Source organism: Plutella xylostella, chromosome 28, assembly GCF_932276165.1.
Source record: "Plutella xylostella chromosome 28, ilPluXylo3.1, whole genome shotgun sequence".
NCBI lineage: Eukaryota > Metazoa > Arthropoda > Insecta > Lepidoptera > Plutellidae > Plutella > Plutella xylostella.
Window position 1 is genome coordinate 1,113,656 of NC_064008.1, and position 22,123 is coordinate 1,135,778.

Consider the following 22,123-nt stretch of genomic DNA (forward strand, 5'->3'; position numbering starts at 1 on the left):
ACCTCGCTGCACAGCCAGGGAGATCCTCTGCATCAGGTATGCCCCAGAGCGGTTGTCATGGCCATAAAATATATATTTTTATTATTTAATCCTTTATTGCACAAATATATAAATAAGTGTACAAAGGGTGGACTTAATGCTAAAAGCATTTTCTACCAGTAATATACATACATATTATATCTAAGATAGACTCGTGGTGGCGTAACGGATTAAGGTCTCGGCTCTCATTTGTAAAGCCGTGGGTTCGAATCCTGCCATGTACCTACTTACAAATGAATTCTAAAGAAATAAGATGATAAAACACATTGTCCCACGTAGGTACTCTCACGGCGAAGGAAAATATCGTGAGGAAACTTGCACATCTATATTCTAGATATTAAGTGCATTGTACTCATCACTAAGTACAAATATAGGACCGGTTGGATATATACAAAATATATCAATGTCTATTATACAAATTTTATTTTGGCAATTACCGACGTCCTGAATTTGTTTCCAATTGCAAATAAAAAAAAAACAAAACTTATACCCCAAACATTACTAAAATTAGAAAGAGACATTTATGCCCAGTTTCAACATCGTCAGTTAGATCATTAACACCCCTGTTACATTGTAATGCCATTAATTATACATCATCTCCATTTGAAATTCTTTACATCAGTGTCAAAAGTCAACGTACAATCCCTTGTTATCTAACAGAGTATGGTGAAACTAGGACTTAAGTTGCAAAATCATTTATTTCTACTATTGAGAGCGCCATGCTGTCCTGTCCTCAGCAACCGCTCTGGCCTCCGTCCAGCTCAGGCATTGCGCTCGCAGCTCGCCGTCCACTGTGCGCCGCCATGTGTGCACGTGGCGACCGCATCTGCTGTGGCCTCCTAACCTTTTACACTCGAAAGCGATGCTTGCCATGTTCTCGGCTCCCCTTCTTATAGTGTGACTGATCCATCTCCATTTTCGCAATGCGATTTCTTGCTCTATGGACGACTGTTTGCACACCTTCCACAGGTTAACGTTCCGGACTGTGTTCGGCCAGAAGATGCGGAGCATCGACTTTAGGGATTTTTTGAGGATCACTTGTATTTGGTTCATCAATCCCTTAGTCACTCCACGTTTCACAACCGAACAGCAGGAAACCTTGAAGACTCGGCAGGCACCAGTCCAGTTTCCCGGATTTGGGTAAGAAGGGGATAAAGTAACGTGGAAGTTGTTGGGTCGTCAGCTTTTAGCATGTCCACATGGATATTATCTATCCCAGGAGCTTTACCGTTCTTCAGCTGCTTAATTGCAGTGACTATTTCAGCAAAGCTCGGCGGAGTCGTCTCAATATCCAGCAGTTTGTCGCTTCCACTGACATCTCCAGTAGGTGTAGGTTCTGCCTGGGTGCGGTCCAACACTGCTTTGACGTGATCCGTCCATCGACCCAATTGTCCTTCAGAGGTGCATAGGAGTCTGCCTTAAGGGGCCTTTTTGACTTACGGGTACCTTGTCCGCTGATGCATTTGGTAATTTCGTATAGTGGTATTTCGCTCCTGATCGGGACAACGTCTCGGCTTTTGTGAGCTGTCTGCTTTCGATGGCTTGCCACAGTTCTGCAGACATTAACTCTTCTCTCCTCCGATTTGAGTACCCAAGCACTTCAGAGATGATCTCCAGGTGCGGCTGATCGCAATGAGATCAACGTGTTACATCGACTGGGGATATCCAGGTGACTTAGTGACACTCCTTGTGTTGAAACAGCATTCCGCCGATACAAGCCCGTGATTATTATATCACTATATCTGTGCGATCAACACAACTAGCTCAAACATGAGCCTATTTCCGCGTTCAGGTTGCCCATGACAAAAACGATGTCCTGCTCACACATTTCAGAGTTGATTCCAGTAGGACATAAAACTCCAATTTGGTTTCGTGTGAACCTGCGTTCGTCGGACCATAACATTGGACTATAGTTACCTTGCGCACGGGCGAGGCGTTACCACAATGACTGAAGACAATATTGTCGTGGTGAATAACATCAATGAAATCTTCATTTTTTAGAATTTGTTTTTTTTGTAGTCCTGAAACATGTTGAAATTATGACTCAACATTATACCTACTCGTATGATAATAAAAAATATCGAGTTTATTTTTATCGGTATAAATTCTCTGAGTAAGATAAGAAATGAAGTGAATTTTACAAATGCAATTCGTTTCATTTCAATCGGCCATAGAATGAGTTAGGTAAATAAAATGAATTGTATAAAATTCTATAGGAAAAGATGTGGAATATATTATCTGCGTGATCAATTGATTATATTATATTATTATTATTATTTCTCGATGAACCTAGAAATTGTATTATTGTTATGTCTTTATGACACATCAGTGCGTCATTTTAGTATAATTATATTTGACAGTGTATTAACAGCGCGTTTGAGCCCCGAATTGTTTTACGAATTACTCTTCTCCGAAGCACTTTTCGTCGAAAACACTGTTCGTCGACGGTTTGTTCATCGAAAAAAACCTACTCCACTTTATTTTGTGAAAAAACGCGTTTGTAAATAATAATAATGTTCTTTATTTCAGGTAGCACCCTCATATCATAATGTAAAGAAGTCATGAATTTTAGTTAGTCCTAGTCACACCCTTAAATAAAAACACCGACTCTCTTATTCCTTCCCACGAGAATAAACATAAAACGTGCGCCCGAATATAATTTTGGGGTCACAATAAAATAATAATCAGATTGTTGACTTCGGAGCGTATTCGACAAATAATGGCACGTGCCACTCGTAATGGCGAATTAAATGTGACGTGGGACGCCCTCCGGTTCGCTGAATCGAAGACTGGTGACATACGTATACATAATTACCATCGAGTGGAATAAATGTAGGTAGTAGCATAGACTTTTATCATGAAAACGAAGAGTATTTTGTTCACAAAATGTGTTGATTTTTTTGATAGGTAAGCAATAAACGAACAAGACAGAGTAGTTAGTAAAAAATATAAATTATATTTCAATTTAATAATTAGTACTCATTTTCTTCCACTTATCGTTTTCATTATTATCACAACTCATCACGTCCCCACTGCTGGGGCACTCCAATGAAGGAAGGGTTTTAGGCCTAGTCAACTACGCTGGCCTAGTGCGGGTTGGTGGACCCCAACACAGGCAAGCTTGTGCTGAGAGAGTTGTCGGGTGAGTAACTTGACTGTTGAGTTCCCCTATAATAGATTTAAAGCCCGAGCGGCATGCGTGTGTCAACGGAGATAAGAAATGAGGCGACTCCGTTTAAATGTGCGAGGATTTTTTTGATTTGGGGTTTGAGAAATAAAGAAAATGGGTCGGAAAAATATTATTATGGCAGCTCTGCTAGTAGGTACAGTAAAGTTGCATTTTTAGTATAAAGTAGCAGCACTCTAGTGAGGTCTAGTGTATTGATAAATCTGTTAAGTACACACTATTCGTTTAGTGTTCGCACTCGAGGTATGGAATAGCAATAAACGGTTAGAAACTATTCATACCTAGATTTATACAATACAATACAATACAATATAACTTTATTGAACAAAACACACAACATACATTAAATTACAAAAGGAGTAAGCACAATAGGCGGCCTTATCGCTAAAAGCGATCTCTTCCAGGCAACCTTTGGGTGAATGAGAGACTTATTGAGTAGAAGAGGAAGGTGTACACGTATTGCATTTAAATACTAGTGATATTTTTTATGTTTTAATAATAAATACTTAGATACATACATACAAATATAATAGATACTTATATATATACATACATACCATATACTTATATAAAGATTTATACGTAGGTAGGTACTATTAAATGATGGACAGATAATATTCCTTTACTTGTCTTTTGAAAGCAAAAGCTGATTTTGCACAACGGATTTCCAATGGCAGTGAGTTTCCAGTGGCAATTTATTTAGTCATCTTGTCTTTGGATCTTTGGCACCTGAGTTTTCAGACAAGGGGCAGGCCACCATGTAAACGCCTGATGTTAGCGACATCTGTAGGAATTATTACGAATCCCGCAGTCAGCGCTTAACCAAGCAACCTATACCTCGCACTGTAACGTACCCTGCTATACTGTGTGACGTTGAGTTACTGCGGTAGTGCAATGGATAAAATATAGATGGCGCTAGGTCCACCAGGATATAAGTGTAAACCACAGAGTACATTATTTATACGTGTAATCCTGCAGCTCCCCTTATACTTTCTACAGATTTGTTCCATTTGAAGATAGAATCTTTGTTGATCACGTGAATTTGTTTTCTGTAGATTTCCAAAAATAAAGTTATTTAGAATGACTGCCTAAGTCACCCCCTTTCGGTTTAGGTACTATACCAATTTTTCAACATTCTATAATACCTATAGGAGGGAGGACGAATGTACCTACAGGTAGAAATAAAATAAAACAACAAATTACAAATATTCTAAGGTTTATTTGAATTTTAGGCATTTTCTCAGCATAATTAGTTACATCATCTAAATCTATGCATTATTCTAATCAAAATTGTGCAATTTTCTGATTTACTTATCATATATCTGAGAATTCATATAAAGTTTAAGTAAAGAGTAAAGTTACACCAATTTTGATTAAAATATCACACCTTCCAAAAAACTAAGCACTTCCAATCTCAAAGAGAAATTTATTGTCAATAGTTACTTTTATTGTCTTAAAATATTGGTTTCAACAACTTTTCAAATATCATTTCCCGACTTTGAAATTAAATCGACAATAGAATAGAGACTGTATTGATAAAGACCTATTTAACGGTATAGAAGAACATTGGTATTTGTACAATCTAAAGTCTTATTATGAAAATTCTAAGCTAATTAAAGCCTTGCTATCTTATTTATCTAATTAAATTATAAGCATGTTACTTGAAATTATTAGTACTTAGGTACATTAAGTATTAACAAAACGTGTATGCAAGCGTACTATAATTTAAAGCATTCAAAACAAGATCGGTTTATTGTCAAGTATTCCATAACAAAAGACTTCTTTCGGTCTTTGACTGTCTAATCTGAGCAATTCAATCTAAGTAGTAGTCTAGGTAGTTCATGAACACTTCTGACCCCTTCGCATGAATTTTGATCGTGAACGTGAAGTAGAATTCATCGAGTAATTTTGTATGAAAATATAGCGCCTCTGGCGGTCGGTAGCAGAACTAAAATTTCCCTACAAAATTCATCGTGTAATTTCACGACACGTTCACGATGAAAATTCATGTTAAGAGGTCTGAATCTGGGTCCTACCGAGTTTTCCTAAACAATAAATAAAATGCTGATATTTTTTTATGTGTAAGAGCATTGTTTATCAAAGTTACAACCTAACACTAATTTCGTGTAGATCAACAACAAAAAACAAAATCGTTTGTATGCAGATGACTGGTCCACCGAAATGAAGGTAAAAAGAAACCTAATAAGTATAGTTGTAATTTCGATCAAGATACAGGAACCAAAGCCTAGAGCAGGCACAATACAAGAGCTAGATGCTAAAAGTACACACACACTGTCTAGGTCTAACACTCATGACCTAACACATCTTCACTCACATACTATGTATTCTATGTATTTATATTGTATACATTGCAACCAAAACTTTGGTAATAATGTAAATATATATGTATTATTATTTAGAATCATTCAAAAAAGTTGATAAAATGACAACATAGATTGTTGCTGACATATTTTGTAGATTTGAAGTAGGTACCCAGTACCTACACAATTTAATTTGATTTACAGGTAGCGCAGGTAAATTGATAAACAATTTGTAAGTATGCAGTTGTATGTAGTTTAAATACTCTTGTTCCGAACAATTTTAACTGAGGCAGAATTAATTTCTGTCGGTACGGTGGAATACTAAAAAGGTTTATGGGTTTAATTGTTCAAATAATTAAAATTCTGTTTGCACAAAGCACACACACACTCATTATTGAATCTAAATTGCAAGCATATGCAGATTTTAGTGGGACTTACATTAAAAAGCGATATTTTTTTTACATTTCTAAACAATATTATTATATAAAAATCTAGAAAAATTTATAAATTCACAACCTATTAATTTGTCTATCATTTTAAAGATTTTCATATTTTAAACATTATCTTGTTTATTTCTTGATTATATTGTTTTAAGATTATTAGTACCTGAAAACTAGTTTAAATCAATAATTTTATTTTTGTATATTTTAGCATAATATATTATCTAGGCAACTAGGCATTCCAGGAATTATGGCCTTAAAGCATTCTAAGCAAAAGGACTAGTTTTAGATTTCAAGTTGACAATTACGATAACTACTGACAACACTGTTCACCAGATGTTCAGTTTTAAAATCTGTTGTTTAAGATCAGTTTCGGAAAGTATACAGGGTGTTGCAAAAAGAGTATGGGAATGACCCCCTGAGTCACCCCATTTCGGTTTAGTATACCCCTTTTGCAACAATCTGTATATTTGTTTAATCCTAGTATTTCATACTTAGTTTTCTTTAATCATGTGTCAAAATGTCAGCCCCTAGTTCATCGTTAAATTCTCAACCTAAAACCTCCTATTATTTACTACCTAATATATGTAAATAAACAAGCTTAATATATTTCAATTATAGGCTACAATGGCAGGCATAAGCTACGAAAGGCATCCGTCTACTTTTGGACTTAGGTATATCTAATATCTATTTATATTTGAAACGATGATAAAATAACAATGAAATACATGATCATAAATTATAAAATTGTATATACAGCTTGAAAACACCTGACGATCGTTTGGCGCACCCCGACAACTTTCTCAGCACAAGCTTGCTTGTGTTGGGGTCCACCAACCCGCACTAGGCCAGCGTGGTGAACTAGATCTAAACCCCTTCCTTCATTGGAAGGAGACCCGTGCCCCAGCAGTGGGGACGTGATGGGTTGTAATGATGATGATGTAGAAGAAAATGGGATCAAATCGATAAATGAGGTACTTATTATCATAAATAAACTATGAACAAGTACAAATAATCCTATTTCTTTCTTTAAAACAATAAAAAACATCGTAGGTGTGCGTTATAATATCATCGTTTCGCATTACCATATTCTTCGGTCAATTTACAATAATCCGATTGAATAGCAAAATTACAAAATTCAAACTTACACAACCATACTAACGCCCACTTTTCGAAACGCTATCCAAAGTTAACAGTCGGTTAAATAAAAAATAAGACATAAAATAAAAAGATTTACATAGATTATTATTTTCAATCACACATAATTTATTATTATGAGTTTTTCTTTTAACATTCAGCTAACTTTGAATACCCTTTCGAAAACTGTGCGTTTATGACCTAATTTAATCATAAGCATTCTATTAGCCTAAATTACCTAAACACTTCCTTTAAAACAAACATTTTAATAATAAAGATGACCCTAAATGAAAATTCGAGTAGGTATCTGTCCGTTTTACACCTGAGAACGTCTAGTAAAGCGTTGAGTATGGAATACAGTGCAGTGATTGGCTGATAGTTGTTCAGTAGGACTTAAGTATATGGTTTACTACACTTACGCATGTATTTATGCCGTTGTTTAAATATAAGTTTATTTATAGATAATTTATACATTATTATTGTCTTACGTTTATTGTCGGTAAGGGAAGCTCGATAAAATTTAAATATTATCAAGAATTATTTTAGTTTACATGATTTTTTTAATGACTTAGGAATTTGATGATTGCCTCTTTCACAATGTACAGTCAGCTGCATAAGTAGATATACACTTTCGTACCTTGTCAATCTGAAACCACCTATCCATTCGTTGAAATATTGACGGTTCGTCTTAACGACTTATGCAGCTGACCGTAAGTCTACGTACCGTAACACTAACTCAAGAGTGCAATCATTAATGCTTAAGCAGCGCTGCCTTCTGACATAACGTGTATGGATCTAACAGACGTTTGACAGATGCTTAGCTGAAACTAATCTTACAGTAAGTAACTGTCGGTTTCACAACTGAGTATATAATATTTCGCACGACTTATGAAGTACCTAGAGTAGCAATTAATGCTTGGGTATAAAGATTTTGTCAAATGAGAAACTGGTTTTAATTTTACTTCATCAGTATCCAAACATTGTGAAAGAGGATTTAGATTTACACTATTTCGTTTACAATAACAATATTTTCTTACTTATACAGTAGATAAAGAATTAATAGGTTGATTTCACCTATTTAAGATAGTATTCAGGTATTATCTTGTTCATTTATATTTCTATATTATTATGCACTTTCAAGAAGTCAAGAGTAATAATGACTTTGACATAGGTATTGCAAGTCGGTGGTTGACGATTTTGAATGTCTGTGGTTTCTGCACAGACTTTTTATATGACTTTCTGATAACAGTACCGATTTAGTTACATCATGTATAAGAATAATATGTATCATGAATGCAGTCATTAATAGTAGACCATGAATGTTTGTTTTAATACTAAGAGACTATCTTTCTTTAAGTATAACAGAACTATGTCACTATGTAGAATAGATAGAAGTCTGGACAATTATTTACAAACAATTCGAATACGACACACTCTAATAGCTAAAATATATAATTTCTATTGAATCTGGAAATGATTTTAGTAACATTAAATAGATTTCATCTAGTAAAAGGTAAAGAGGTAAAGAATGGACCACAATTGGAATTTCAATTCAAAATACATTTTCAACTAATTTGGAAAATAGACATTCGAAGATATGACTAGAAGGATATGCGGTAATGTTTTAACTTTAAGTGCCAATTTCTCCATAGTCGGTTAGAGCATAACCAGGGAGTAGCGGTTGACTTTTGACACATCTGTCATGAATTTTATATGGAGATGACGTTTAATTTATAAATCAATCCCTGTCGGTTAGAGAATCGACACTGGAGAAATTGGCACTTACTCTTCTAACGCTAGGTAAATTATTGTATTTCATTAGGCCACCATTATAAATGGTTGGATTTAAGTAATAGAAAATAAATAGGTAAGCACAGCCAAAAATCTGCGGTGGATTTGATTTATTATTAACTACGTAGGGTCACGTACATTGTTTCTTCAATTGCGTCATTCTCGGTCACTATTTAAATATGCCTTCAACACACGCCTAACTCAATGACAAATCTATCCCTATTATTGCCTACTATTGTCATTGCATCTTCGCTTCACCACTACTTTCCTACCAATCCTCAGTCCTACTATTACTATTCGGTTACAATCGTAGTTTACCTCCTAGGCGATAAATTCTGAGCATAATTCGGATCCATTTCGTCTAAATCCTTACCTTTGGTCTCTGGCACACAGCAAACGACAAAACACAATCCACCAACACTTATGGACGCGTATAACCAAAACGCACCATGGAGGCCTAACGCTTGTTGGAAATCCACAAAGGTCTTCACACCCACAAACGCACACAGATAGCTGAAAGCTGTAGCCATAGCGCTTCCAAATGCCCTGTATTCTAGAGGAAACAACTCGCCAATCAGAAGCCAGGATATCGGACTCATACCGAGAGAGAACGCTATAGTGAAGACAAGGACGCATAGAAGAGGAATCCAGTCGTTCTGCCCCAACGCCTGATGGAACATCACATTCTGGATTCTCTGGTTTCTGTGTACCTCTTCATAGTAGGCGTAGCTACCGAACCCAGCCAATGCCATGGACATCAGCACTGAGCTGACGATCAACAACGGCAGTCTACCAACAGTGTCTATAAGCAGGCCAGAAAGACATGAAGCCAGAAGTTGTACAAAACTGACAGCTATGGCTGCTCCATGAGGGTTCATGCCACCGAAAGTCTTCCTGAATATCGGAACAGCATAAAAAGAGAACGCGTGAGCTCCAGAAAACCTTTGAAACATCATCAGCCCACATGTAACCAATATCGGACCTAGCAGGCGATTCATCGTTCGCGCATCGAAAGCTGACAAAAAATTACCGGAGGCCAAACTCTGGCGTTGACTGAAGTTCCGACTGGCCAGCACATTGGTCCTTATCGTTGCTAATTCTTGAGATACATCGGAGTTAGGACCTCTGAGCCATAGAAGACTTTGGTAAGCCTCTTCATCTCTCCCGCTCAAGACCAGATAGCTCGGCGTTTCAGGTATATAGAGTACAGTACAGAAGAGTAGCAAAGGAGCGGCTGATATGCACAGGGCCAGTTGTTGCCAGTCCAAATACGCCCCTATGGTGAAGCTGAAGAGGACTCCAAGATGGCCGACTATCTTGAGGACCGCGCTGAGGCAGCCGCGGATGTCTGGCACTGAGATCTCGCTGATGTACACCTGGAAAGAGGAGAAACGTCTTGTTGAGAAAAGGTTAGCTTCTGCAGTCCGGAATTGGTAAATAAAAGATTCTTGCAGCCAGAAGAAGGGTTTGCGAATAAATCGGAAACTCGTTACATAACTTTTCAATTTTAATTGCTCTTTAGTAAGTAGTGGTCTTGACTGGTTGAGGAAGGCCGAGGATGGATGTTTGCTTATTAGTTTGAGAATCACTCGCCTTGCTAGCTTATAATGTTTAATAGTTTTATTTTAGCTCATACATTGGAGACCCACATTATGTATTGGATAAATATACGTCCGGATTCTAATCATCCACCCCACTGCTTCATATACTTCGGTAAATAGGTAGGTGTATAAAATTTAATCAACATTGAATTAGGAGAATGAAACAAAAGACATTCAGTATATTTCGTTTATGAGACTTGTAAAACTTTCTTGAGACAGAAGAGAACTAATTTTAAAGTCGAAAAACTAATAAATAATCATTTTCGTGCTAGGCCAAAGTTTCCTTTTAGGAATTTTCTGGAGATATTCCTAACTGATCACTGCTTAAGTTGGTAAGATTAGAAAATAATAAACCATAAATTTATACCGATAATAATATTTTAAGAATGCTGTAGCTTTTTTACGTGAAGCCTATTATTAGTATTAGCCATTTTCAGCAGTGATTGATAGACTGCCAATGCAGTGGTGGCAGTAAATCTAACTCATACATCAGACTTAACATTATCATTATCGACAAAATGTTGATGGCACAATTGACCTTTGACTACTCTTCAAAGTAGAACCGTAGTAGGTAGGTACAATCGAACAAAAAAGTGAGTTGCCACTTTTAAAACAAATCCTTTGCAATCCCAAATTTGCCTTTGCCTGTCTTTTTAAGCAACCCCATTATTTTAAATTTCTCCCTTTGTATTATTTATTGCTTTCGGACTTTCGCACTTTTAAGACAATGCAATGTTGTTTTGTGTTTACACATCTGGTGGCAATAGAGACAGTAACTTTTGGTCAACTTGTACCCCATTGGTCAAGAGCGAGTTATTGATGGCTGATGCCTGCAAAGGAAAATGATCCTTAAGGGGGTCCACACTTTTTTGTTCGTTTGGTAGGTACACAGAGTACCTACACCGCCCATATATTTTTTTGCTTTTTATATGTTACATGAATATCAGTTAGGACATTTTATCTCGGCGTTTGTATTTAAGGAGCCTATCCTAAAAGTTTAGAAAGTTATGCGAGACTTTATAAAATGTACAGGGTGTTAACAATAAGCAATTTTTATCTTGAATTCCACAACCAAAGTAACTAATTAGTACACAAATAACCGCTTTACGCTATAATAAGATTTACACACTTTGTGCTATAATAAGATCGAACTAAAATGAATTGATAGAGAAAAAAAATATGCGTTGGCCGAGAATCGAACTCGGATCAACTGCTTGGAAGGCAACTATGCTGACCATTACACCACCAACGCATGTGATGAGCATAATATTTTATTGATACTTGTCTAGTTTTAATGTTGGTTTGTTTAACCAACTGTTCAATGCAATTTACGATAGAAGGTGCACGAAACGATCTATTGATTCAATTGGTAAAAATAGATGGGATAGTACCTATAAAATACATAAAAATATATAGGTACTGCATTTGCTAACTTGGAATAAAAAGTAAATAATCTTAGTGTGTCAAAATATTACTAAACAAACAAAGTACAGCTATAAGTAATAAATGATTTAATTACGATAGTTGTTACTTTTTGAAAACAATTTAAAAACAATAATTAACTAAAGAGACACACTAACATTGTTCACATTTTTAGCCAAGCATGAAAAAAATGCAGTGAATATAAAGTTTATCAGCCACCACTAGAAGTGTAAACGAATGCGTCCACGATGACTGGCACTAGTAGAACTCGGCACGAGTTATGAAACTTGGCCAGTTTTATCCAAGTTGACGAGTTACTGAGTTAACTTCACCATCAAAGTATTAACTTTCGAAGTTGGTGCTCCGCCGGGAAAAATATCGTTTATTGAAGAAGTGATTTTACTGCGGGATCAGCGTGTGTGTAGTGAACACGCGAGTAGACTTCAAGCTTGGTCAGGTTTTAGGCTTTAGACATCCATCCGATCTCGGATAGGAAAACGTGGCCTACTATTCAATATTATAAGTTACGAGTACTATAGGTCTGACATAATACCAACAAAAGTACTATTTATTGTAGCAATTATAGATGTTTTAAATATTAATAACATAATAATTATAAGATCATTTTATTCGCTCCCTTAAGAAGCGGCTGTAATTTATAAAAAGGATAGTGGCATCTATAAGACTACTGATGGCAATTTTAGTTGAAAACGTATTAGATATTTATATAACTTAGAAAATAATTCAGTCTTTGTATTCAAAGTCGCGACCTTCGGCACTTTAGTTACTGTTCTATGCACCGTATTGGAATAACAACTATATCAATAAAATAGCATCTATTGTCGTAATCTGCTGCAATATTTTAACATCATCTAGTACATGCGTTGGTGGTGTAATGGTCAGCATAGTTGCCTTCCAAGCAGTTGATCCGAGTTCGATTCTCGGCCTACGCATATTTTTTTGCAACTCAATTAAGAAGCGTCTTTGAACTTCCTCATCCTTTGATAACAAAACAGAAATAGGTAGAGTTATAGTTCGACATTGTGTAGTGTTTTTTTTATAGTTGACCAAATTTTAATTGATCGAAACTGTTTTTAAAATAAATGTCAGCTAGACTAGTCGTTCATAAGTAACTCTTGGATATTTTACTTCAGTTCTTCAATTATTTACTTTATCATACAATACGTCCCAAAATTAAGGTTTAATCGTTAACTTACTTTCATCTACAATCTTGATTGTCTTTGACAAACCCAGTACAGTCGGAAAACATGCGGGCTCCAAAAATTACAGAACCCAAAGATAACATCTATATCTACAGATACCCTTGACCTTAAAGTTATATAGAGTTTACAGATTATCTATAAACTCCGTAGAAAGGGTTCGTTTGAAACGATTCTAAGTTAGTTTGCTTTATGGAAAATTACAAGGTCAATCATCGTCATATTATTAACTCGACTATCGTGTGAATTTCTTTCAACGTGTCGACTTTTAACTGGTTGGATGAGCAAGGAATGTTTGACCTATGTCCAGCAGTGGATGATATCAGGACAGGCTGATGATGACGAATCCAACCAGATTGAGCAAATACACCGATGTAGATGATCCATGCTGCCTCGATTCTAACGATTTAACTGGATAACCACCTCTGCGATCATTTCACTCACATTGGGAATCGGAATTCTGAATTGAAATTCAGGCCGGTATTTCTCCACTGTTCACTCACGTGCAATGAAAAAATATATATACTTATTAGGTATTTTGATCAATATCCAAATCAAATGTTTTATAAAATTCTTGGGATCATTTCATTGCTCGTGAGTGTATTAACTCGACTATAATTGTGTGACTTAGTTTCCAGTTCTCCCTAGTGTGGTGTGTGACATATACATAATCAATTACTCAGCATTGTTAATTTATTATCCGGCGCACCTTGTGCCCAACACTAAAATCTATTTTTTATCTCAGATACTAATTTGACATTCGATTGTCTCATGAAGGTTCCTCAATCAAGTGACGTATCGTTCTATTGGCGGTCTATTCGCGGGACAATCGACTGTTGATGAACCGTTTAAGAATCTGTCAATTTAGTATCCGAGTCTTTTTTTAAACATTTAGCATTGTTTTCCCTGTCCCCATCACCATAAGAACACCATTCCCACTCACCTGAGACAATAAATAAATAAATATGTGGGGACACTTCACACACGGCCATCCGACCCCAAGCTAGGCAGAACCTGTGTTATGGGTATCGGACAGCTGATATATCTACACAAATACATAGATAGATAGATACTAAATATAAATATCAACAACCAAGACCCGAGTACAAATACCTGTGTTTAAACAAATATCTGCCCCAGCCGGGAATCGAACCCGGGACCTTCGGCATAGCAGTCAGGGTCACTAACCACTACAATATAGTCCGTATGCTCGTACAGAACCCTCCCAAGAAGCTGGTGAGCCACATGACCTTCACACTGGCAGCCAGCACGGTGAGCAGCCAGGAGAGGCTGAAGGGGAACGCCGCTAGGGCCAGCACGCATATTGAACTAGCTGTTCCAAGAGCTTAGCCGTAAAAAGTTTTTCCGTGGTGATACGGGAATTAAAAGTAGCCATGTTCTTTCCCAGGGTCTAGACCATCCGTATACCAAATTTCATTCAAATCTGTTAAGTAGTTTTGATGTGAGGAAGTAACAAACATACACACAGACACACATACTCACAAACTTTCGCATTTGTAATATTAGTAGGAAGGATTCAGCATTATTATTATTCGGAGCATCTTTTGCATATTCATTCACTCACCTGAGACAACATAGTCAGTATGCTCGTGCAAAACCCTCCTAAGAAGCTGGTGAGGCACATGACCTTCACACTCGCAGCCAGGACGGTGAGCAGCCAGGAGAGGCTGAAGGGGACCGCGGCGAGCGCCAGCACGCGGCGCCGCCCGTGCCGCATGGCCGCGCCGCCCGCCATGCCGCCGAATAGGGCTCCTGGGGATTAGAGAATAGGGGTTTAGAGAAGGATGGAAGAGGGGCGCCTGGAAACAACAGAATAGGGGTGTAGAGCTGTAGAGAAGGATGAAAGATAATTGTGAATGAAGAGAGCTGGTGCCGAATAAGGCGCCTGGAATTATGAGAACAAGTCTGGTGTTGGATCTGCCACGGCATTTTGAAGTACGATTTTTTTTATTTATGATTCCGATGTACGCCAGTTTGGATTCAAACCCAGGCCCTTCGTTTATTCACCAAGCGCTGCAGATACATAACTAACAACAAAACTGTATCAATAATTTATTACTATCATAAATTATTATCTGCATATGGAAACTACTGCAATATGTGACTGTACCTAACACATGCGTTGGTGGTGTAATGGTCAGCATAGTTGCCTTCCAAGCAGTTGATCCGAGTTCGATTCTCGGCCAACGCATTTTTTTTTAATTTTACTAATTGCTTGACGTTTGTTACTCTTTAACGGGACAACGGCTGATCCAATTTTGATAAAATTTTGGTATATATGAGCCCTTTGATTTATATATTTTAATTGTACTACTTTTTATCCCGGAACTAGATGGGAATAACCTATTGAGACGAAGCGAAGCTCGCGGGATAACCTCGTCAAATTCAGTGTCTTTCTTCAGTATACTGGAAATTCAAAATGAGTTGTCACACTGACTGGAATATATCCGAGTTACATAATAACATGAATCACTTAGGTACATCCATGAAACATCTCTCGATATATTGAATCTTGTTTTATGTCCCTATTTCAGTAAATAATGGTGTTATGTATTTTAATTTTGTGCGATAAAGTCCTAACATAAATAACAGCCTTTCATACCCTGTATATTTTTATTATACAGAATGTTCTACGGCGTCATATGGAGGAGAAGTATCCCAATACTGCAGTTACGAATAAGAAAACAGAATACACACAGTATTCACTACCCTAAAACCACCCTGGCTTTAAATAAAGTCAATTCTTTAAAGTTTTCCCGTTTAAAATTAACGAATATCCAACCATTGACAGTAACGTTAACAGTAAACGTGAGGGTCACATAGATTAGTTTAAAATTTAATGACCCCACAAACTCTCACGCCACCTCTCAAAGTACCAGGGAAGCATAATACTGAAGGTCTATAACACCCGTACATCATTTCTCGGCTTCCACAGTCAAGGCACGTTTCATACCACAAGGGCTGTAACCACCAAGGGAAGTTATATTAGGATCTACGTTCATATACAGGGTTGCAAACTTTACAATATAGGGCGAGACGGTTTGCCAAACATTTATTTGTGACAGTGGGTTTGCTTTGGTATGACTTAATGAGGTTTTTGGTATGATGTATGAATCAAATGAATGCTCTTTGAAGGAAATATCATAAAATATATTTATGTCATCAGTATTTTTTACGTAAGTGGGCAGTTCTTCTTTTTAACCTACATAATGGATAAAAAATTATCCCGAATTTGAAAAAATAACTTTAGCTTTTTGGTGAACTCTTATAATTTTTATGATAGCTAAATTTCTATTCTATCGAAAAAGGTGGTTGGCCGCGAAGTTTAAGTATTTTTTCAAGATTTTCAGAACATAATACGTGGATAAGGCAAAGAAAATTACACCTTCGTCACAGAATCTTTTATTTTATTTTAACGAAATAGTCTTCGTCGATTAAAATGAAACTTTTTTGATACGTTAATAAACAAAATACCATTTTAGAAAACATATGAAAGAATTGATTTTTAGTAATAACAAAATATTTATTAAGTAGTTATTACCACTCTGTCACAATTTCAGCTAAAATGAAGCTTGTTTTTGCTATAAATATTTTTTCGCTACTAATTACAGTAAAAAATTAACAGCATAGACGTTAATATCAATGACTAAATTTAATATGATTTTTCCAAAGTTGCACTATTTATAACATAACATATAAACGACCAAAAATAAGTTGACTACCAGGAGACACCAATCGTTACAGAGTGGTAAACGATGTGACATAGTTGTTATTCTATTAAATATGCGGCAGCGTTTTGGAATAAAACAGTTTTATTTAAAAATAATAATTTAGTAACTTACATATAAATCATTATGGTTTCAAGTTAGTCAAAAAATTTACTGGAGATATCTTTATTATTAGTATAACTAATGAAATCACACTTGAGAACCTCTGGAGAGTGAAATATCCGTATTTCAGGAAATTAAAGGACAAATTTGTTCCAAGTACATAAAATAATGTTTATCTGCACAATTAATATTTTCGGCAACCTAAAATTTAAGTAACATAATGAAAATTACGTAATTTGTTAAAGTTTTAATCAGCCATATTTCGAAAATACAGCAGTGGCTCTTAGAACTTGAAAAAAATACTCTTTCCTTTTTTAATTACCTTAGAAGCTGGAAGGACTTTAATGTTATCATCAAACATCCGATAAATCATTCTCCACCATATTAAACAGTCTACCACATTCATCGTCTATTCTTGAGAACAATAGCACGAAATTAGCTTTTTCACTAACGAAACTTTTTATTAATGAAGCGCAAGTGTATTGGACGTTCCTTTCGCTTCGTACTTTAACCAAAACGTATAGTTTCTCTTCAATTTTTCTTTGATGAATATTCTCAGGTTGGAGTGTTTGGTAAGAATGTGACAGATTTGTCGTGTGACAGAGGGGTAAAATGTGTTGCAAAGTCGATTAGCATTTAAACAGTAACATAAAGTGTAATATTCACATGTTGATTTCAAAGTAATTGTTATTACCAATGAGTAAATAACAAAATAATAATTTCATTGTATTTTATTTTAACAATTACCTACGTGACGAAGCTGTCGCCGAATAAACACACGCACCTCCTGTCACACTTTGCGGGTGGCCGATACGCGGTGTCTGGATCTCAAAGGGGAAATCTTACCAAGGGGAAAAGGAGACCTTAAACTCAGATCGATGGCAATAAGGACGAGTGGCTCAAACAAATATTTTAAATGGCAACCTACGTGACAGAATGTTACTACTAAAACATTAGGTAGTAAGAGACAAATTTTCAACAATTTTTTTAAATATTTCAGAAATCATTTAAAAATATATATTTTGTTTTACTAAATAGGTAATATCTTCTGGAGTTTAAATAAATTTTTATATTTTATGTTGTCATATATATTTTTTGTAACATTATCGAATATGCGCAGGATGAAGTGGCGGGAGACAGCCAAGATTCGTATGAAATACTCCTCTGTCACGCGGATTTACCACTCTGTAACGTAATTTTAAATACAAAAATATAAATTTATATTTTTGTAAACGTGCACAGCCGTTGTGTTTTTAGTACAATGCACGCTGAAATATAAATAAATAAATAAATATTTGTAAAACTCATGATTTTTTTCTTCACAACTGATGGAGACTAAGTTATGTAGGTTAAAAAGAAGAACTGCCCAAGTAGCGAAGCGACGATTTGACTGCTTTGTGGGTTGACGAGTAGGCAATGAAAATTTGCGCTGCGGATATTGACAAATAGTTAAATGTAAAAATATGCGTTGGCCGAGAATCGAACTCGGATCAACTGCTTGGAAGGCAACTATGCTGACCATTACACCACCAACGCATGTGCTTGACTCATCAGAATAGATATTAATGTTCTTAGAAGGTGGAATAAAGTAATGTTTGTTTAGGTGTTGAGTTACAAATACTTACATAATTCTACTATGCAGAACTAACTACTTATTTAGTCAAGTTTCAGTCTATGATCGTTTAGCATAGACGAACTTAATGCTGATGTATGAGGTACTTGATCGTAACTTCTCAAACCAAAGTACCAGGCGTTAATAACCCTAAAGAAGTACGAGATACCCAGGAAACTGGCTAAACAGCTAGTCTGTTGATCTGGCAGCTAGAAATCTCGTTGCGAACAGTCTGCTGGTAATAAAATTAGCAACCCTAAGTACCAAGAGTTCATAAACCAACAGAAGTACCACATACCCAAGAAGCTCAAGCTGGCTAGCCAACTGGCCTGCTGATCCGACAGTTGGAAGTCCCTTCGCGTGGAGTTGCTGGTTCCCTGCAGAGACGCTATGGCAGGAGAGCTGTATCCCTTCCCGAGCCCGGCAGAGAATGGAGCGAGCGAGACCGCGAGAGCTGCTATCACCTGTTGAGGGAAAGGGATGGTGAGTTCGGTGAAAGATATGGCTGGGTCAGAAGGTGGTTAGATAGAGAATTTGCAAAAGTTCTATTATAAGGGCAAGCAAATTCAGAGGTTGGTTAGAAGGTACTCTATCTGCCCCCCTGCCGCAAGGCAGGGAGGTAACACTTAACCTCTTTTCAACATGGATTCCACTATGGACTCCATGTTTGAAAAGCTGCTCCTTTTCATACAACGTGAGGACCCTTCGCTTTTCCAGAAGGTCCTCACAAAATTTCAGCTTGGTTCTGCGTCGCCTGCCGCTCCTGCATCCAGCCATCCTGCTTCGCCTGCCGCCATCAGCCCTCCGGCTTCTCCTGTGGAGCCATGTCCATCATCTCCTGACGCTGACTTCTCGCCTGCGTCACCCGATGAAATCGTTCCAGCGTCTCCTGCTCGCCGTATGCCCCGGGTCATCCCGTCATCGCCCGTGTCTTTGTCCCTCCAATGTGCTCAGCACAGTAGGTCGTCGTCGCCTGAGGCTATGGACGTAGCTCATCCTTCGGACCTCTCGGACTCCGCTTCATCCGCTGACCCTGACGACGGCTTCACTGTCGTTGGAGCCAAGCGGAAGGCGAAGTCGAAGCTCCCTCGTCCGGCAGCGAAAGCTGTCAGAACCCAGCTCCCCCCTTCCTCTCCTACTCCCTCGCCCTCTGCTCCCGCTGTTCCGAAAGGTCCGAAGGCGAGAGCCCCTCCATCTCTGATGCTCCGCGACAAAGGTTCCTGGAACTCTATTTCCCAGGCCCTTGCCGCAAACAAAATCGGTTTCACCAAGGCCAAAAACACCAGAGATGGTATTTTGGTCCAGGTGCCCACCTCTGGCGATCATCGCCTTCTCACTAGACTACTCGACGAGCGCAAGGTCGAGTACTACCACTGGGAGCTCCCAGAGGACCGCCGCCTAAGGGTAGTGATCCGGGGAGTTCCCAAGGAACTCGACTCTGCGGAGATCATGTCGGATCTGAAGGCGCAGTCTCTGCCGGTGCATGAGGTTCACCGCATGTACGGGCGAGGCAAGCGGGTCATTTACGACATGATCCTCGTCATCCTTGACCTTACCCTGAGGGGAAAAAGATATTCAATATAACGGCCATATGCCAAATCTCTGGGCTCAAGATTGAGAAGCCCTACAAGAAGTCGAGTCCCACGCAGTGCCACAACTGCCAATCCTACGGGCACTCCTCTAGGAACTGTCACGTCAGGGCGCGGTGCGTAAAGTGTCTGGGCGACCATCACACCCACGACTGCCCGCGCCCAAAAGATCCCAAGGAGTGTACGGAGGCCCCTGGTTGTGTTCTGTGTGGGACGCTGGGACACACAGCCTCATATGGCGGCTGCCCCCAGCGCCCTCGTAACCGTAGGGCTCCCAAATCCAAGCCCAGTCAACAACAAACTTCATCATCATCTATAAAGAAAAACCCTAGTCCACAAGCGCCTTTAGCGGCCCTTGCGGACGCGTCGGTAGCCACCCCACCTAACGCTTGGGTTCGACCCCCAACCATAGCCTCACAAGGACCAAGGCAGGCACCGTCGTCGGGTCGGATGAATGCACCCTCTCGGGTGGTTCCCCCGCCTCCCGCGACCTGCCCGCCCTCTTTAGGACCATCACCGCTGTCTCAGCCCTCGCTTCCATCCCCGAGGAGGGACAACGGTGATCCAAACAGGGACTTTCAGCTCGCGATAACCCAACTGAGTGAACGCATGCTGTTGATCCAACAGAATGTGTTCGCTCAGTTCCACCATCTAAGCTCGGAACTTTCCGCCCTTTCCAATAAACTTTCGCAATGACTTCTAACACCTGTAGAACTAAACCTAGGTCACTAATGTTGGGATTCTTCAATGCCAACTCTCTTAAAGATCAAAAAGAACAGATTCACAAGTTCCTCAACGATCATCACATTGACATCCTTCTTGTGCAGGAAACTTTTCTAAAGCCTCACATGAAGAATCCCAACATTAGTAACTATAAAATCATACGGCATGACAGACTGTCGGCCACCCTCGGTGGTACACTTATCTACTACCGTAGTGGACTTCATGTCTGTTGTGTCAATACCCCGGAGCTTGTCAGCCTCGAGGCCTCAGTGTGCAGGCTGGCTATGACCGGACATCCGGATCTGTATATTGCCTCTTGCTATCAGCCATCAGGAAAAGTAATTAAAACTGAGGACCTTAAGTCACTTTTGGATATGGGGAATAATGTCATACTTGCAGGGGATTTTAACAGTAAACATAAATCTTTTAACTGTAGAGTCATTAACCCAAACGGTTATATTCTTTTTAATTTCATGGATGAATACATGTTTGATGTGGTGGCTCCAATGGAGCCTACACATTATCCATTCAATCCTGAGCATCAGCCAGACATTTTAGACATTGCACTTTTAAAGAACATTTCTCTTTCTTTAAATAAGCTAGAGGTAATACACGAGCTTGACTCCGATCACAGACCGGTCATACTGGGTCTCGGAGATGCCAACTCCCTCTTCTCTCCTACCAAAACCATAACTAACTGGGATAGGCTTAGTCAGCGTTTAGGTTCGGCTAGTCCTTCTGACATAGCAAACTTACCTTCTCAAATTAACTCCACAGTAGAGATAGATACGGCGATCAATGCCTTGAGCGGTCACCTTCAAACAGTCATCACTGACTGCACCAGGCGGGTTCCTGCGATGACCCCTCATCGTTGGAGGTTGCCTGATGATATGAAGGCCCTGCTCAGGGCAAAGCACGCCGCCACTAGGGCACACGACCTCTTTCCAAGTAGGGAAAACAAGGATAGGCTCCGCTCTCTGCATCTCAAATGCAAATCTAGGATGAAGGCTCTACGTTCAGAGCGGTGGGATAGCCTGCTGGATGATATTAGGCCAACCCACACTGCTTTCTGGCGTCTTACACGCGCGCTTAAATCGGATACCGTAGTAGACATGCCCCCCCTGTCGAAACCTGATAACTCCCTCGCCTTCGACGACGATGAAAAGGCTGAATGTCTCGCCCTAAGTCTA

The 22,123-nt window shown here is 38.5% G+C and overlaps 1 protein-coding gene and 4 non-coding genes across 5 annotated transcripts in view; 2 read left to right on the forward strand and 3 right to left on the reverse strand.

Moving 5' to 3' along the window:
* Nucleotides 1-7,946: 7,946 nt before the first annotated feature.
* The window catches only part of LOC105398324 (facilitated trehalose transporter Tret1), a 74,900-nt gene continuing 60,723 nt past the window's right edge, over nt 7,947-22,123 (reverse strand). The window contains exons 3-5 of the mRNA XM_038111299.2: nt 18,920-19,085; nt 14,744-14,931; nt 7,947-10,291 (exon numbers count right to left, since the gene is read on the reverse strand). Of these exons, the coding sequence (XP_037967227.2) occupies nt 9,230-10,291; nt 14,744-14,931; nt 18,920-19,085 (1,416 nt within the window). The 3' untranslated portion in view covers nt 7,947-9,229. The remainder of the gene's footprint in view (nt 10,292-14,743; nt 14,932-18,919; nt 19,086-22,123) is intronic.
* Trnag-ucc lies at nt 11,697-11,768 on the reverse strand. The gene has a single exon. It is a non-coding gene; the product is annotated as a tRNA-Gly (tRNA).
* Nucleotides 12,820-12,891, forward strand: Trnag-ucc. Its single transcript has one exon. It is a non-coding gene; the product is annotated as a tRNA-Gly (tRNA).
* Trnag-ucc lies at nt 15,299-15,370 on the forward strand. Its single transcript has one exon. It is a non-coding gene; the product is annotated as a tRNA-Gly (tRNA).
* Trnag-ucc lies at nt 18,474-18,545 on the reverse strand. Its single transcript has one exon. It is a non-coding gene; the product is annotated as a tRNA-Gly (tRNA).